A 19343-nucleotide genomic window follows, 5' to 3' on the forward strand; every position below is an offset into this window, starting at 1 on the left:
TGGTCATGACAGAATTTTGTCTTGTTTTCTGAACCTGGCTCTTTCCTCTCCCTGGCAGGTAACTGAAGAATATCTACCTCAACCCAACGTAACCTATGCAAATGGCCAGGTGTGGACCACGGTACTCTTTCACTGGTGCTCCTAAGCCTGTTAAATTGCCACACACTCTCACATTGACACACACAGCATGGCATCCTGAGCGGAGTTGAGCGGTCACGGGGGTTTTTGTGTCGTGGGTTGAGGCTGACTGTAATCCGTGAGTTGTGTACCTCCCATCCTGAATGAATTGGTATGCTGCCTGCTCTGAACATTAACGTTATAGAGACACAGGACATGCACTGTTTCCATGGCAGTAAGTTGTACAGGTACATCACTGTCACCATGTAACCTGGTGCTACAAAGTATGAAATATAGATAACTATATTGAGCTTTAAGACTCAACTCAGACATTTGATGACAGAAGAAAGCACAGTTAGCAGTGTAGTTGTCCATGTTATATTACTAAAGACAGACTGTATATGGCGGGAGACTCCTGTTGTACCTTCATCCCAGTATCATCTTTGTTCTGTCATTATCTGACCACCAGGGTGTTTTCTTTGTCCCCCCCCACACACACGAATAATTTGTTTACACAGGACGACCAATTCTGATATTTTTTCCAGTAATTGGTCGTTTGACCGATCAGCTCTGAAAAATATCTGATGTGATTGGTCAAATAACCAATTAGTGCAAAAAATATATATATTTGTCTGCCTGTGTAAACGCATCTATATAGTGGGGCAAAAAAGTATTTAGTCAGCCACCAATTGCAGGTTCTCCCACTTAAAAATATGAGCGAGGCCTGTAATTTTCATCATAGGTACACTTCAACTATGACAGACATAATGAGAAAAAAAATCCAAAAAATCACATTGTAGGATTTTTTATTAATTTATTTGCAAATTATGGTGGAAATTAAGTATTTGGTCACCTACAAACAATCAAGATTTCTGGCTCTCACAGACCTGTAACGTCTTCTCTTCTTCCTCTTGGTTCGACCCGGGACGCATGCGTCCCATCTAGACATCTGGAAATGCAAATGCACTACGCTAAATGCTAATAGCACTCGTTAAAACTCAAACGTTCATTAAAACACACATGCAGGGTACTGAATTAAAGCTACACTCGTTGTGAATCCAGCCAACAAGTCAGATTTTTATAATGCTTTACACTCGTTGTGAATCCAGCCAACAAGTCAGATTTTTATAATGCTTTTCGGCGAAAGCATGAGAAGCTATTATCTGATAGCATGCAACACCCCAAAAGACCCGCAGGGGACGTAAACAAAATAATTAGCATAGTCGACGCTACACAAAACGCAGAAATAAAATATAAAACATTAATTACCTTTGACGATCTTTTTTGTTGGCACTCCTAGATGTCCCATAAATATCACTATTGGGTCTTTTTCTCGATTAAATCGGTCCATATATAGCCTAGATATCGATCTATGAAGACTGTGTGATCAAGGAAAAAACTGCGTTTTATAACGCAACATCATTTTTTTAAATTAAAAAAGTTGACGATAAACTTTCACAAAACACTTCGAAATACTTTTGTAAATGCAACTTTAGGTATTAGTAAATGTTAATAATCTATCAAATTGATCACGGGGCGATGTATATTCAATAGCTCCACGTCTTCAAATCATGTTCAGAAATTTCTACTCCAAAACATCCCGTCGGAGACCGGAGGAAATGGGCTGTCTCTTGTTCGTTTGACCAAGAAAAAAAGCCTAGGCAATTGACAAGACTGGTGACATCGTGTGGAAGCTGTAGGAATTGCAATCTCAGCTACAGGTAATTTGGTTTCCATTCAACAATACATGCAAGTGGCGCATTGATACTTTTTCCAGTTTTCAGTGATCAGTTTTTATTCCGCTTTTCGATGAAACGCATGCTCTGTTATAGTCACAGCCGTGATTTAACCAGTTTTAGAAACGCCTGAGTGTTTTCTATCCACACATACTAATCATATGCATATACTATATTCCTGGCATGAGTAGCAGGACGCTGAAAGGTTGCGCGATTTTTAACAGAATGTTCGAAAAAGTAGGGGGTAGGATTAACCGGTTAAGAGGCTCCTCTGTCCTCCACTCATTAACTGTATTAATGGCACCTGTTTGAACTTGTTAACAGTATAAAAGACCTGTCCACAACCTCAAACAGTCACACTTCAAACTCCACTATGGCCAAGACCAAAGAGCGGTCAAAGGACACCAGAAACAAAATTGTAGACCTGCACCAGGCTGGGAAGACAGAATCTACAATTTGGGGTTATTGCAGCTTGGTTTGAAGAAATCAATTGTGGGAGCGATTATTAGGAAATGGAAGACATACAAGACCACTGATAATCTCCCTCGATCTGGAGCTCCACGCAAGATCTCACCCCGTGGGGTCAAAATGATCACAAGAACGGTGAGCAAAAATCCCAGAACCACACGGGGAGACCTAGTGAATGACCTGCAGAGAGCTGGGACCAAAGTAACAAAGCCTACCATCAGTAACACACTACGCCGCCAGGGACTCAAATCCTGCAGTGCCAGACGTGTCCCCCTGTTTAAGCCAGTACATGTCCCGTCTGAAGTTTGCTAGAGAGCATTTGGATGATCCAGAAGAAGATTGGGAGAATGTCACATGGTCAGATGAAACCAAAATAATATAACTTTTTGGTAAAAACTCAACTCGTCGTGTTTGGAGGACAAAGAATACTGAGTTGCATCCAAAGAACAACATACCTACTGTGAAGCATGGGGGTGGAAACATCATGCTTTGAGGCTGTTTTTCTGACGGCTGATCCGTCTAAAGGAAAGAATGAATGGGGCCATGTATTGTGAGATTTTGAGTGAAAACCTCCTATCAGCAAGGGCATTGAAGATGAAACGTGGCTGGGTCTTTCAGCATGACAATGATCACTGCCCGGGCAACAAAGGAGTGGCTTCATAAGAAGCATTTCAAGGTCCTGGAGTGGCCCAGCCACGAAGCATTTTAAAATATATATATTTATTTTTAATTTGAACTTTTCTCCCCTAATTTCGTGGTATCCAATTGTTTAGTAGCTACTATCTTGTCTCATCGCTACAACTCCCGTACGGGCTCGGGAGAGACGAAGGTTGAAAGTCATGCGTCCTCCGATACACAACCCAACCAAGCCGCACTGCATCTTAACACAGCGCCATCCAACCCGGAAGCCAGCCGCACCAATGTGTCGGAGGGTACACCGTGCAACCTTGGTTAGCTCACACTGCGCCCGGCCCACCACTGGAGTCGCTGGTGTGCGATGAGACCAGGATTTCTCTACCAGCCAAACCCTCCCTAACCCGGACGACGCTAGGCCAATTGTGTGTCGCCCTACGGACCTCCCGGTCGCGGCCGGTTACGACCGAGCCTGGGCGCGAACCCAGAGTCTCTGGTGGCACAGCTGGCGCTGCAGTACAGCGCCCTTAACCACTGCGCCACCCGGGAGGCAGTAAGAAGCATTTCAAGGTCCTGGAGTGTCCTAGCCAGTCTCCAGATCTCAACCCCATAGAAAATCTTTGGAGGGAGTTGAAAGTCTGTGTTGCCCAGCAACAGCCCCAAAACATCACTGCTCTGGAGGAGATCTGCATGGAGGAATGAGCCAAAATACCAGCAGTGTGTGAAAACCCTTGTGAAGACTTACAGAAAACGTTTGACCTCTGTCATTGCCAACAAAGGGTATATAACAAAGTATTGAGAAACTTTTGTTATTGACCAAATACTTATTTTCCACCATAATTTGCAAATAAATTCATTAAAAATCCTACACTGTGATTTTCTTGATTTTTCTTTTTTTCCTCATTTTGTCTGTCATAGTTGTATCTATGATAAATTGCAGGCCTCATATTTTTAAGTGGGAGAACTTGCACAATTGGTGGCTGACTAAATACTTTTTTGCCCCACTGTGTGTGTGTGTGTGTGTGTGTAATATATATATATATATTAATTACACACAGTCTAGACCAGTTTAACCCGACTCTGTACAGGACTAGGGACCATGCAGCTGTGACTGCATCTCTGTCGCTCTGCTAGCTAACCTTTAACCCTGATAATTTCTTCAGTGAATTAAATATGATTTGACCACATTAGCTTTTGGATACAGTATGAAACGAGAAGCTGTTGGTTCAAACACACTGGATAACATATTTGTGTTCCCTCACTGTGGCAACATCCCTGGTGCAGGGACAGCACTAAAAAAAAGTTATTGGTGTGATCATTTTCTGGAAATTTAATAGTAAGCCTCTAGTGTCTTCTCATTCATTTGAATGCTGTGTCAAAATGTATAGAAGTGAACAGCAGAAAGACTTGAGGATGTAATGGGGAAACAGGATTCAATTACTGAGACAGTCAGTTGATAATCACTACTTATAGAGCCAGCTAGGGAGTAGGGACCTGCAACGCAATGTGCATTCTTCACAAGTAGGAATTTCAACTACTCTAACTTAAGCTTCTTGGTTTTGTTTTTATAGCCCTGCTGAAAACACTGATAGGATGAAAAATGCAGGTGTAATTTTGGGACTTTTAATACGGTCCGTGTTGTATTCAGGCAAGTCTCTGGAACCCTCTCAAGGAGTTCACAGGGGATGGGTAAAACATTTTTTTTACGTGTCACCTTTTGTCCACTGAAGGCTGTAGTGGTACTTTCTGCAGCCTGTCCAACCTGCACACACTGGTATACGAACATCCTCACCCACACACTGGTATACAAACATCCTCACCCACACACTGGTAAATGCATGAATAACAACAAACTACTGGGCAATTTTCACTTGATTTATTTCATTTTTGTAAACAACATTGTACTGTGAATGGGAGACATTCTGACTGTTTAATTGTGTATAATTTTGATTATATTTATGCTGTCATGTTTTTGGTTTTTTGTTCTCCTGAAATGTGTAACAGTGTAGAATGCATTAGGTATAAGTGTGTACTTAACGTAGTCTGAAAACATTGGTGCTACAATCTGTATAACTCTGGACTGTGCCTCATTTTATTTATACAATATTAAGAACATCAATAACTGTCAATACTTGGTGCTTCTTGTACACAGGGACGTTTTAAATGCCATTTTCTGGCATTCTTTCTCGTATTTAAAGTGTAGTTATCAGATTTTTGAATTGTTGTACTAGTGTACAACTGCAGACGATTTGGCTCAGAGTTAAGGCAATAGGTAACGCTCTCATTAGATGTTTTCACACAGTATTTTTGGCATACTGCGAAACACCCTTTTGCTTTCAGAAACTTGCCACTTGTTCAGGACTATTTGTAAATGTTTTTCTTGTATTCTTATTTTTAACTTAAGTTTTAAGGGTGTGTTGCTGAATATGAAACGCCTAGATTGCTTTGGGGTATTATTTAATTATTTGGGGGGCTGACATGTGGCCAACTTCTACAACCTGTCAAACAGGTTGGGCCAGGACCCAAGGGAGACAGAGGTGCAGAGTTGTTAAGCCAGTGCTTTAATAGTGAGAAACACCATGACTATTCAGTGTCAATGAGGGCTTCTCTGAGATGTACTGTACCAGTTAAAAGTTTGGACTTTTTTTTGGTTACTACATGATTCCATATGTTATTTCATAGTTTGATCTATTCACTATTCTACAATGTAGAAAATGTTAAAAATAAAAACCCATGAATGAGTAGGTGTCTAAACTTTTGACTGATACTGTATATATTTATCTAGAGAGACTCGACGCTTGTGCTATGTGCTTAACACATGCAGATAGAGATTGTGTGCTGAAACTAGACTGTCTGGATTGTATCAGATTTACTTTGTGCTTTTTAAAGAAAAACGTATACTGGTGCTCTTTCAACCACACAGACTGATTTCAGAAAATGTTCTGGGTACATCCAAAAACCAAATGTCATCTCATTTCTACTGCCTGGGATATGTCTTAAAACCGCCTCCTTCCCATAGCGTGAGCATATTACATCTGTTTGTAATTACATGTTAATTGTTCCAATATAACTGGTAGTAGAATAACTAGTAGGTATTATGTGAGTTTGTAACAATCAGGCTTCCTTTAGATCTGATTGCCAAATGAGTCTTTATTAATTGAGGACGTGAAGCAGCAGGACATGAATGTCTCTTCATTGTTTTGTTTGTTTCACCTATACCCTGAAAGAAAAACTACTCATCAAAGCATTAGTCACAATGTGGTCCGGTAAACGAGTGCTTTGTAACCAGGAATGTTTATCAACCCTTCATGTTCAAGTGAAGTGAGGACAATGATTTGTTAATTGTCAGACATGAATTCCATTGTTAACAGCGCTGACAGGTCTTTTTTGTAATGATTGTTTTCATTTTTTTTCTTGGTGTTTGATTTCATCACAGTTTATCAATTACGCTTTTATGACAAGATTCAGATGAAGTTTTAATACTCTTAAACAGACAGTGCAGTGCTCTCCTACACTTAAAATGAGGGAAAATGCAGCTATTGATTAATACACTTCTCCTGTTGTGCTAGAGGGGGAAGGTTTAAACTTCAGCACAGGCTCTCGTTTACTTTTTAATCTGAATATAAATATATATACATCCTAGTTGGCTGGAGTGGCAATGTGTGTGGGAGTGAGAATAGTATTGGGTAGTGAATATCAGGTTTTAACAAACTTTTACAACATGCCCCATTTCTAATATGTCCACTGAAGAACTAAGCCTACGATCTCTCTGGCAAATGTGGATGATATATCTTGAAGTCCATATAGTGCTCTATACATTTTCTCAATGCATAACTTTACAGTTAAGACTTTTCCACATACCAAAACTGAATCCTGCCAAGTCTCTCTCAGGAACTTATCAGATATCTTAAAATGCTATAACACTTTGAATAGTGTATGTCCCACTTATCTTAAAACTGGGACTTATGTTTGTCCCTTTCTCAGGACCAGGGACCGCATTTATATTTTGATGTAACTTAAATTGATATTGGTGCTATGAGTTGACAAACTGCCGTAGATGTATGTTTGTCGTCTCAATTTCTCACTGTCACACACATCCAGCCACGCCAGCAAAAGACTGCAGGTTTGTTCGACTAGTCTGAAGATGTCGTGGAAAAGCCTCATCTCTTCCTACTCTCTCACACGTCTCAATCCCTCTCCTCTTTCTAAAAATGAAATGTCCTTTGACCATCAGTGTTGTGATCCTTACATAGGAGAACGCTGTGTGGTTGAAGGAATTAATTTAACTAACTCAGTAAAGCCAGGGCAGGTTTGAGGTGCAATAGGCAAACCTACTTTCCAAAACACCCTGGGTTGTCATGGAAACTCTTGGTGTTGGTGCTTTTATCTTAAATATGATTAATGACAAATTGAAATTTGTTTCGCTTTTTATGATTAATAAAATGTTTTCTTATGAAGTGTTTCATTTGCGTCTCTGCTTATTGGTGATATTATGCATATTAAAAGGGTGCTCTTTATGCATTTTATTCAAGATTTTTAGGCTTTAAAGTGAAGGAGCCCGACAATGACGCTATGTAGGTGTGGGATAAGTTCATAATTTTTCTACTACTATTAGAGTAGTATGTTCTGTACAAAGCTAGGCTTATCGGTTTGCCCAAAAATGGATAAGTGTTTTGAGAAATTACTCTTCAGTTCTCTGTCTAGTGGGGAATGCACATTTCAGGAAAAAATGTCCACCATTGGGGAAATAATGGACTTGATAACATTTCCTGTAGGCCTAGTAAATAAAAGCAACATTTGATGTCATGTTCTGGGATTACTCTGAAGTACACATTGTTAAATAGTGTTTTGCATTATTACGTCTGTTTTCAAGCTGTTAAATTATCATTCTTGTCATTTCGTTTGTGGATTTGTGAATCCCTGCAGGAATTTGTAAATGAACCTTGGTTGTATCACTTGGCATGGTTGACCACTAAGCAGGACCGCCTCAACTAAATGACCTTGGTTGTCTGCAAAAGAAGGCTGCAGCTGTGGAATTTGTCCAGGAGGCCCTTCTCAACCCCAGAGGTCTCAACAGCAGCATCTCATGGTCTGGCCATCAGAGATCCTTTAATCGGTCAGACGTAAAGGGCGCTCCTATTTAGATTACAAGTGTGTGTGTGCTATCTAGCAGTGTAGCACATCCATACTCCATCCCACTGTCTGTAGAATAACTGCTGAGAGGACTTTTGAATGCAAATGTGTCTAATCTGTCATCCAATTCGTCACCTTTAAAAGCAGCCACTTGTGAGGCAATTCGATGAACATTCCAATATCTGTTTGTGCATTGGAAGAAAAAACATGTAGAAAAGGCAGGAGATTGAAACGATAGGATAGTGTTTAGAGTCGGCCAGTTGTCCATGAAAGGCCTTTAGAAATGTGATTACATTCATGTTTTTCTGTCTCCAAGCGTCCTTATCTTTGTTTCGGTGTTTGTCAGTCCCCAGTCTATCCTCACCCACAGGGAGGCCAGGTGTCCATCTGCAACACACACAACACTCCATAGTCTTGTGCTTCCTTTCCATAGCTTTCACAGCCCAACATAGTATTCACAGCTTTGGGTGGCAAGTAACCTATCGGTTAGTGTTCGGCCAGTAACCGAAAGATTGCTTTAAGGAATACCTGAGCCAACAAGGGGAAAAATCTGTCGGTTGGCCCTTGAGCAAGGCACTTAACCCTAATTTGCCCCAGGGTGGCTGTACTAGTATGGCTGACCATGTAAAACAACCCATTTCACTGCAGTTATCCAGGTGTCTGACAAAACATTTATTTTAGCATACTGTTCCTCTACAATGTTTCCCCCCATCTTTCAATGGACACATCACATGGTATTGAGGCAGTATACTACACAAAACCATTCTCCCTTGCTGACCTGAACCAAACCAAGTGTTAGATCCAGACATGACGGGCTGCCATGAGGCTGTGGTGCGCATTCTGCCTGATACTGATGCTATCCAGTGTGGGGACACTCCATATTTTGGAAGTACACCAGCTCATGTAGAGGTAGTTGAGGATATGCTTTCAGCAATTTGTGAAGTTTAGGTCCAGGAAAGCGATCTGAGACAGGATGTGACTTGGTGGAGTTTGGAGCACCAGCTGTGTGAGCAATCTAGCTGAAGACGCCAACAAAGAGAAACATGGGTTACATGTTTGGCACCCAACCAGTTATGGATCTGATTCTGAATGAAATGGGATACTCTGCCTCCCTTCCAAGATCAAGTTCATACTGCTCCTTGCCTTTAGAAAACCTAGAACAGCAGCCTTAAGCGACATCACTTTCACCAGTCAATCTACAGCCTTAAACAGGTTAGAACTCATTACCTACTCATTTACATTACTGAACTTCTTGTCTTTCACATTTTAGAAGTCTCTTATCTTACCATAGACCATTTCAAGACTGGTGTAATGCTGTTGGTATCGGACTCCCACTTTTCCCCATTTCAGACTGTATTTTAAGGGAACACAGTTCCTCATCCTAACAGGAAAGCTATCAGAGGGCAAAAGTCACCTGAAATGGCGAATCAATGTTGACCCAAAAACACCAGATACAGGTAAGAAGAACACTTCATCTTGTTCAGCTTATTGTTTTCCAAGTTACATGCTGATGGAAGGAAAGCATATTATAAAGCGTATTTACCCTTCTCAGCTACAAGGTATGATTGGTGAAGGAGCAATAAGTGATGTCAGTGTCATTCCCCTGGTGCTTTTCTCAATGGCTAAAGGAATTAATGAAAGGGCAGTTGGCTTTGGCTTTAAAAAAAAAAAAAAAAGCTTTTTTCTTTATTTTCTTATAATTTTTCTTAAATTTGTGTAATTGTCCTTCTCCCAGTGACAAGCCAAAGTCCTTCCCCTGCTTCCTCCAGGACCTATGCTTTTCTGTATGAGCTGCAGGAGTTCCTCAGTGCTGTCCAGCCACCACAGATGCAGTCACAACCACGGGCTGCTCTGGTCCCGCTGTGTACCTTGCATTCTCTCCCCACCCTGTCCCTTGGGGTGTCGTCCAGTGAGACCGTCCTGGCCGGGCTGCTCAGCTCACACTGTTCTCCTTTCCCACACTGGGCTCTATATTCCAGGAGCTCCACAGGGACCTGGCCCTGCTGGAGGTGCTCAGGCAGAGGCTGGAGGAGGCTGTGGTCCAGATGAGGAAGGAGGTGGGCAGGGATGGACAGGCTGTAGATGCCCCAAGAACTATGTTCTTCCCAAAGAAGGTGAGGAACCACCAGCAAGTGAGCAGGCCTCAATGTAAATTCATGATACATGTCTGTGCATTGATTGCATTGCCAAGTTATTAATTAATTAATTTTTTATTCTCTCACATAGAGGTGGAGAGGGAGCAGCAGGCCAGGAGGGCCCAGGGAAGGGACACCTGTTTCAGCTGCACAGCCTCACCCTGTCCTGTCAATTCCGACTGGCTCATCTTCAACTACCAGGGAGTGTGCCGCTTTCCCCTGACCAACGGTAACAACCAGGCCCTCCTTCTGAACAGCCAGGTCCAGAGGGGCCCTGCAGCGCTCACCTGTGTGTGCCTTTTGACAATGAGGACCTCAAGGTGGTGGAGTTGGATCAAGATGGAACCAAGATCTCCATCAAACCCAACATGGTGGCCAAGGAGTGTGGTTGCCACTGTTTCCTCCATGTGGTCCACTGACAGTAATTATGGCAAGGGCCAGGCCAACTGAATGGGTGGAACATTACTCATAAGTCAATGATTTTGTTTATTGTATATACAGTGGGGAGAACAAGTGTTTGATTCACTGCCGATTTTGCACGTTTTCCTACTTACAAAGCATGTAGAAGTCTGTAATTTAATATAGTTACACTTCAACTGTGAGAGACGGAATCTAAAACAAAAATCCAGAAAATCACATTGTATGATCTTGACACAGAAACCCAGAACACCCTGGTCATGCTGCTCCGAGACGTCGCTCAGCGTCACTCCAAGGAATTCGAGGTCGTCATGAAGTCACTTCCCGCTGAGCAGAAGATGAAGCTGACAGGGGCTGTTAGCCAATCCTAGCACACCACGTCAACCAGCTATTCCATGCCAGTCAAAGCCAGCGAATTGTAGGATTTGTGTTACTACATATGACATATCCCCTCCTCTCTTCTCCAGACCATTTGCGGAGACCTTCTCCCTTACCTCACCTCGCTCATCAACTCATCCCTGACCGCTGGCTACGTCCCTTCCGTCTTCAAGAGAGCGAGAGTTGCACCCCTTCTGAAAAAACCTACACTCGATCCCTCCGATGTCAACAACTACAGATCAGTATCCCTTCTTTCTTTTCTCTCCAAAACTCTTGAACGTGCCGTCCTTGGCCAGCTCTCCTGCTATCTCTCTCAGAATGACCTTTTTGATCCAAATCAGTCAGGTTTCAAGACTAGTCATTCAACTGAGACTGCTCTTCTCTGTATCACGGAGGCGCTCCGCACCGCTAAAGCTAACTCTCTCTCCTCTGCTCTCATCCTTCTAGACCTATCGGCTGCCTTCGATACTGTGAACCATCAGATCCTCCTCTCCACCCTCTCCGAGTTGGGCATCTCCGGCGCGGCCCACGCTTGATTGCGTCCTACCTGACAGGTCGCTCCTACCAGGTGGCGTGGCGAGAATCTGTCTCCTCACCACGCGCTCTCACCACTGGTGTCCCCAGGGCTCTGTTCTAGGCCCTCTCCTATTCTCGCTATACACCAAGTCACTTGGCTCTGTCATAACCTCACATGGTCTCTCCTATCATTGCTATGCAGACGACACACAATTAATCTTCTCCTTTCCCCTTCTGATGACCAGGTGGCGAATCGCATCTCTGCATGTCTGGCAGACATATCAGTGTGGATGACGGATCACCACCTCAAGCTGAACCTCGGCAAGACGGAGCTGCTCTTCCTCCCGGGGAAGGACTGCCCGTTCCATGATCTTGCCATCACGGTTGACAACTCCATTGTGTCCTCCTCCCAGAGCGCTAAGAACCTTGGCGTGATCCTGGACAACACCCTGTCGTTCTCAACTAACATCAAGGCGGTGGCCCGTTCCTGCAGGTTCATGCTCTACAACATCCGCAGAGTACGACCCTGCCTCACACAGGAAGCGGCGCAGGTCCTAATCCAGGCACTTGTCATCTCCCGTCTGGATTACTGCAACTCGCTGTTGGCTGGGCTCCCTGCCTGTGCCATTAAACCCCTACAACTCATCCAGAACGCCGCAGCCCGTCTGGTGTTCAACCTTCCCAAGTTCTCTCACGTCACCCCGCTCCTCCGCTCTCTCCACTGGCTTCCAGTTGAAGCTCGCATCCGCTACAAGACCATGGTGCTTGCCTACGGAGCTGTGAGGGGAATGACACCTCAGTACCTCCAGGCTCTGATCAGGCCCTACACCCAAACAAGGGCACTGCGTTCATCCACCTCTGGCCTGCTCGCCTCCCTACCACTGAGGAAGTACAGTTCCTGCTCAGCCCAGTCAAAACTGTTCGTTGCTCTGGCCCCCCAATGGTGGAACAAACTCCCTCACGACGCCAGGACAGCGGAGTCAATCACCACCTTCCGGAGACACCTGAAACCCCACCTCTTTAAGGAATACCTAGGATAGGATAAAATAATCCTTCTCACCCCCCCGCCCCTTAAAAGATTTAGATGCACTATTGTAAAGTGGCTGTTCCACTGGATGTCATAAGGTGAATGCACCAATTTGTAAGTCGCTCTGGATAAGAGCGTCTGCTAAATGACTTAAATGTAAATGTAAATTTATGATTTTTAATGAATTAATTTGCATTTTATTGCATGACTTAAGTATTTGATCACCTACCAACCAGTACGAATTCCGGCTCTCACAGATCTGTTAGTTTTTCTTTAAGAATCCCTCCTGTTCTCTACTCATTACCTGTATTAACTGCACCCTTTTCAACTCGTTACCTGTATAAAAGACACCTGTCCACACACTCAATCAAACAGACTCCAACCTCTCCACAATGGCCAAGACCAGGGAGCTATGTAAGGATCATCAGGGATAAAATTGTAGACCTGAACAAGGCTGGGATGGGCTACAGGACAATAGGCAAGCAGCTTGGTGAGAAGGCAACAACTGTTGGCGCAATTATTAGAAAATGGAAGAAGTTCAAGATGATGGTCAATCACCCTCGGTCTGGGGCTCCATGCAAGATCTCACCTCGTGGGGCATCAATGATCATGAATCAATCTACACACAATATCCCTTAATGACAAAGCAAGAACAGGTTTTTAGAAAGATTTTCAAATGTATTACACATAAAACTGATTACATTTACATAGGTATTCAGACCCTTTACTCAGTACATTGTTGAAGCACCTTTGGCAGTGATTACAGCCTCGATTCTTCTTCGGTATGATGTTTCAAGCTTGGCAGTGGTGGGACAAAGTAACCGATTGTCATACTTGAGTGAAAGTAAAGACACCTTAATAGGTTAGTCAAGTAAAAGTTAGTCACCCAGTAAAATACTACAGTAAAAGTCTGAGTATTTGATTTTAAATATTAAGTATCAAAAGTAAATGCAATTGCTTGTATCAAAAGGTATAAATCATGTTACGTTCCTTTTATATTAAGCAAACCAGACGGCACAAGTTCCTTGTTTTTTAAATTTACGGACAGCCAGGGGCACACTCCAACACTCAGACATAATTTACAAACAAAGCATTTGTGTTTAGTGAGTCTGCCAGATTAGAGGCAGTAGGGATGACAAGGGATGTTGTATTGATGTGTGTCAATTGGACCAGTTTCCTGTCCTGCTAAGCAATCAAAATGTAACAAGTTATTTTGTGTGTCAGGGAAAATGTATGGCGTAAAAAGTACATTTTCTTTAGGAATGTATTGGAGTAAAAGTTGTCAAAAGTAAAGTACAGATACCCCAAAAAACTACTTAAGTAGTATTTTAAATTATGTTAACTTTATTTGGACATCTCTGCAGATCCTCAAGCTCTGTCAGTTTGGATTGGGAGCGTTGCTGCAAAGCTAGTTTCTGGTCTCCCCAGAGACGTTTGATCAGGTTCAAGCCTGGGCTCTGGCTGAGCATCTCAAGGACATTCAGAGCCTTGTCTGGAAGCCACTCCTACATTGACTTGGCTGTGTGCTTATGGTCGTTGTCCTATTGGAAGGTGAATCTTCGCCCCCCTAGTCTGAGGTCCTGAGCACTCTGGAGAAAGTTTTCATCAAGGATCTCTCTCTACTTTGGGGTGTTCATCTTTCTCTCGATCCTGACTACTCTCCCAGACTCTGACGCTGAAAAACATCCCCACATCGTGATGCTGCTACCACCATGCTTCACTGTAGGGATGGTGCCAGGTTTCCTCCAGATGTGACGCTTGGAATTCAGAGCATAGAGTTCAGTCTTGGTTTCATCAGACCAGGGAATCTTGTTTCTCATGTTGTGAAACTCTTAGAGGGCTGCCATGTGGCTTCAGTCTGGCCTCTACCATAAAGGCCTGATTTGGTGAAGTGCTGCAGAGATGGTTGCCCTTCTGGAAGGTTCTCCCATCTCCACAGAGGAACTCTGGAGCTCTTTCAGAGTGACCATCGGGTTCTTGGTCACCTCCCTGACCAAGGCCCTTCTTCCCCGATTGAGGAAAGAGGAAATTGTTTGTCACGCCCTGATCTGTTTCACCTGTCTTTGTGATTGTGTCCACCCACCTCTAGGTGTCACCTGTTTTACCCATTAGTCCCCGGTATATTTATCCCTGTGTTTCCTGTCTCTCAGTGCTAATTCATCTTGTTTTTCCAAGTCAACCAGTGGTTTTTCCTAGTCCTCCTGGTTTTGACCCTTGCCTGTCCTGATCCTGAATCCGCCTGCCTGACCACTCAGCCTGTTCTGACCTCGAGCCTGCCTATCCCCTTGTACTGTTTGTCCTCGGACCTGATCACTGAACCTGTGCCTGTTCTGACCTCGAGCCTGCCTATCCCCTTGTACTGTTTGTCCTCGGACCTGATCACTGAACCTGTGCCTGTTCTGACCTCGAGCCTGCCTATCCCCTTGTACTGTTTGTCCTCGGACCTGATCACTGAACCTGTGCCTGTTCTGACCTCGAGCCTGCCTCTTTCGGACAATCGGAGTCTTACAAGCGTGCCACGAGAAGGCCCAACACTCTTTCCAAGAAGGTCTGATTCCGACAAATACACAAAGAACCTAGGCATTTACACGTAAATACATTCATGATTTCTTACTCCAATCGGGCGGTGGTTCGTGTGCAAAGTATATGATCACTGTGAGAGTAGTTTCTAAATGTACCAAAGTATTATGTCTCTGTCTCTCTGCCCCCCGCCCACCTCTATCGCTTTTGTACAAGCAACCATGTTGCTGTCAGTCTGCTAGGGACCTGTTTCTAATGTATTAAGTGTGTATGTCTACCCTGTGTTACCATTTAATTAGCTAGTAAATAAATAATTAAACCAATTTGTGTAGTACTGAATCATAAGTAAGGAGGAAGTAGTTCCCGCCTCAGCCCAGTCAAAACTGTTCGCTGCTCTGGCCCCCCAATGGTGGAACAAACTCCCTCACGACGCCAGGACAGCGGAGTCAATCACCACCTTCCAGACACCTGAAACCCCACCTCTTCAAGGAATACCTAGGATAGGGTAAGTAAGGGTAAGTAATCCTTCTCACCCCCCCCAACAAGATTTAGATGCAAGTGGCTGTTCCACTGGTTGTCATAAGGTGTATGCACCAATTTGTAAGTCATAAGAGCGTCTGCTAAATGACTTAAATGTAAATGTAAATGTTCAGGTTTTGCAGATGCATGAGGTTACGACTCTTCAAAATGATATTTGATACGAGATTATAAATTGACTGTTTATGGATGTGATAGAGACCTTTTTTAGTTTTTAATTCGGGAGATGGTAACTCTTTAACCTCTACAGGGTGGGTGTCCCTAAACCGGGACGGTTGTTACTAATGTGACTAGACGTGTCTTATATGGCCAGAAAGCATCAATTATTGTTAATTTAACTGCAGTGTCCAATTAACAGTAGCTAATACAGTGAAATACCATGCTATTGTTTGAGTAGAGTGCACAACAACAACTTATCACGGCAACTGGTTTGATACATTCATTTCTGAAGGTAAATTATGTACTTACATTCAGTAATCTTGCTCTGATTTGTCATCCTGAGGGTCTCAGAGATAAAAATGTAGCATAGTTTAATTTGATACAATGTTTATGTTCAAATGTAGGAACTGGGATCTACAGTTTCACCCCACTGCTGTATCTGGCTCCACACACACCTCGCTCGGGCCATCTCTCAGCGATCACTGCCTCATTGCCTGCATCCATAATGGGTCAGCGGTCAAACGACCTCCACTCATCACTGTCAAAAGCTCCCTGAAACACTTCAGCGAGCAGGCCTTTCTAATCGACCTGGCCGGGGTATCCTGGAAGGATATTGATCTCATCCCGTCAGAAGAGGATGCCTGGTTATTTTTCTTTAAATGCCTTCCTCACCATATTGCCCCATTCAAGAAATTTAGAACCAGGAAAAGATATAGCCCTTGGTTCTAATCAGATCTGACTGCCCTTAACCACCACACAAACATCCTATGGCGTTCTGCATTAGCATCGAACAGCCCCCGTTATATGCAACTTTTCAGGGACGCTAGAAACCAATATACACAGGCAGTTAGAAAAGCCAAGGCTAGCTTTTTCAAGCAGAAATTTGCTTCCTGCAACACAAACTCAAAATGTTCTAGGACACTGTAAAGTCCATGGAGAAAAAGAACACCCCCTCCCAGCTGCCCACTGCACTGAGGATAGGAAACACTGTCACCACCGATAAATCCACAATAAATGAGAATTTCAATAAGCAATTTTCTACGGCTGGCCATGCTTTCCACCTGGCTACCCATACCCCGGTCAACAGCACTGCACCCCCCACAGCAAATCGCCCAAGCCTTCCCCATTTCTCCTTCTCCCAAATCCAGTCAGCTGATGTTCTGAAAGAGCTGCAAAATCTGGACCCCTACAAATCAGCCGGGCTAGACAATCTGGACCCTTTCTAAAATGATCTGCCAAATTGTTGCAACCCCTATTACTAGCCTGTTCAACCTCTCTTTCGTGTCATCTGAGATTCCCAAAGATTGGAAAGCAGCTGCGGTCATCCCCCTCTTTAAATTGGGGGGGCACTCTTGACCCAAACTGCTACAGACCTATATCTATCCTACCCTGCCTTTAAGGTCTTCGAAAGCCAAGTCAACAAACAGATTACCAACCATTTCGAATCCCACCATACCTTCTCCGCTATGCAATATGGTTTCAGAACTGGTCATGGGTGTACCTCAGCCACGCTCAAGGTCCTAAACGATATCTTAACCGCCATCGATAAAAAAACAATTCTGTGCAGTCGTATTCATTGACCTGGCCAAGGCTTTCGACTTGGTCAATCACCACATCCTCGTTGGCAGACTCGACAGCCTTGGTTTCTCAAATGATTGCCTCGCCTGGTTCACCAACTGCTTCTCTGATAGAGTTCAGTGTGTCAAATTGGAGGGCCTGTTATCCGGGCCTTTGGCAGTCTATGGGGGGTGCCACAGGGTTCAATTCTTGGACCGACTCTCTTCTCTGTATACATCAATGATGTCGCTCTAACTGCTGGTGAATCTCTGATCCACCTCTATGCAGACGACACCATTCTGTATACTTCTGGCCTTTCTTTGGACACTGTTAACAACCCTCCTGACGAGCTTCAATGCCATACAACTCTCCTTCCGTGGCCTCCAATTGCTCTTAAATACAAGTAAAACTAAATGCATGCTCTTCATATGATCGCTACCTGCCTGCCCGTCCAACATCACTACTCTGGACGGTTCTGACTTAGAATATGTGGACAACTACACATACCTAGGTGTCTGGTTAGACTGTAAACTCGCCTTCCAGACTCACATCAAACATCTCCAATCCAAAGTTAAATCTAGAATTGGCTTCCTATTTCGCAACAAAGCATCCTTCACTCATGCTGCCAAACATACCCTTGTAAAACTGACCATCCTACCAGTCCTCGACTTCTGCGATGTCAGTTACAAAATTGCCTCCAATACCCTACTCAATAAACTGGATGCAGTCTATCCTAGTGCCATCCGTTTTGTCACCAAAGCCCCATATACTACCCACCACTACGACCTGTACGCTCTCGTTGGCTGGCCCTCGCTTCATACTCTTCGCCAAACCCACTGGCTCCAGGTCATCTACAAGACACTGCTTGGTAAAGTCCCCCTTATCTCAGCTCGCTGGTCACCATAGCAGCACCTACCTGTAGCAACCGCTCCAGCAAGTATATCTCTCTGGTCACCCCCAAAACCAATTCTTTCTCTGGCCGCCTCTCCTTCCAGTTCTCTGCTGCCAATGACTGGAACGAACTGCAAAAATCTCTGAAACTGGAAACACTTATCTCCCTCACTAGCTTTAAGCACCAGCTGTCAGAGCAGCTCACAGATTACTGCACCTGTACATAGCCCATCTATAATTTAGCCCAAACAACTACCTCTCCCCCTACTGTATTTATTTATTTAGCTCTTTTGCACCCCATTATTTCTATCTCTACTTTGCACATTCTTCCACTGCAAATCTGCCACTCCAGTGTTGTACTTGCTTTATTGTATTTACTTTGCCACCATGGCCTTTTTTTGCCTTTACCTCCCTTATCTCACCTCATTTTCTCACATTGTATATAGACTTATTTCTCTACTGTATTATTGACTGTATGTTTGTTTTACTCCATGTGTAACTCTGTGTTGTTGTATGTGTTAAAAAAATCTAGATTTGTGAAAGTTAATGTATAAGCTAATGATCCATCATGTATGACATTTCTGTGAACTTAAATTTTTATTACCATAGCATTTTTGTATGTTCTCAATAGTTATGTACAAATTGGCCAACTCCTGGCAGATTTGATACAAACTATTGTCATGTAATTATTCACTGGATCAGTCTGAAACTTTGCACACACACGGCTGCCATCTGTTGGCCAAAATCTAAATTATACCTAGACTCCTATCTGAAAGTATCTCTTGCATTTCAAATGTTTTTTGTTGTTGTTTGTATTACCTTTTTACCAGGTCTCATGTATTATTTTCTCCTACATTCATTTCACATTTCTACAAAGTGTTTCCGTTTAAATGACACCAAGAATGCTCATATCCTTACTTCAGGTCCTGAGATACCCAAATCTAACTGCCTGTATGTAATTTTAGGATAACATTTTTTTTTAAACGGTACGATCCTTAAAGAACCGCTCTTGTGGTCCCTCAAATCCTAATGAGTTCATTGTTACATGATTCAGGTAATCGGGCAATAATTAAACATAGTTGATTTGATAAATAACAGTCATCAGATTAATGAAAGTAC

The 19343-nt window shown here is 43.3% G+C and overlaps 1 protein-coding gene and 1 pseudogene across 5 annotated transcripts in view; both read left to right on the forward strand.

Annotated features, from left to right (window-relative positions):
- The window catches only part of LOC118359228 (histone-lysine N-methyltransferase, H3 lysine-79 specific-like), a 44545-nt gene extending 37129 nt beyond the window's left edge, over nucleotides 1-7416 (forward strand). For all 5 annotated transcript variants that reach the window (XM_052480520.1, XM_035737616.2, XM_035737619.2 and 2 more), the window contains one exon: nucleotides 59-7416. Coding sequence is in view for 1 of the 5 variants with exons in the window: in XM_035737619.2 (XP_035593512.1) it covers nucleotides 59-66 (8 nt within the window). In the remaining 4 variants the exon portion in view is untranslated. The remainder of the gene's footprint in view (nucleotides 1-58) is intronic.
- Nucleotides 7417-8894: 1478 nt separating this feature from the next.
- On the forward strand, nucleotides 8895-13907 carry LOC118358675 (uncharacterized; annotated as a pseudogene).
- The last annotated feature ends 5436 nt before the right edge of the window (nucleotides 13908-19343 follow it).

The sequence above is a fragment of the Oncorhynchus keta genome, chromosome 26 (assembly GCF_023373465.1).
Source record: "Oncorhynchus keta strain PuntledgeMale-10-30-2019 chromosome 26, Oket_V2, whole genome shotgun sequence".
NCBI classification, from domain to species: domain Eukaryota; kingdom Metazoa; phylum Chordata; class Actinopteri; order Salmoniformes; family Salmonidae; genus Oncorhynchus; species Oncorhynchus keta.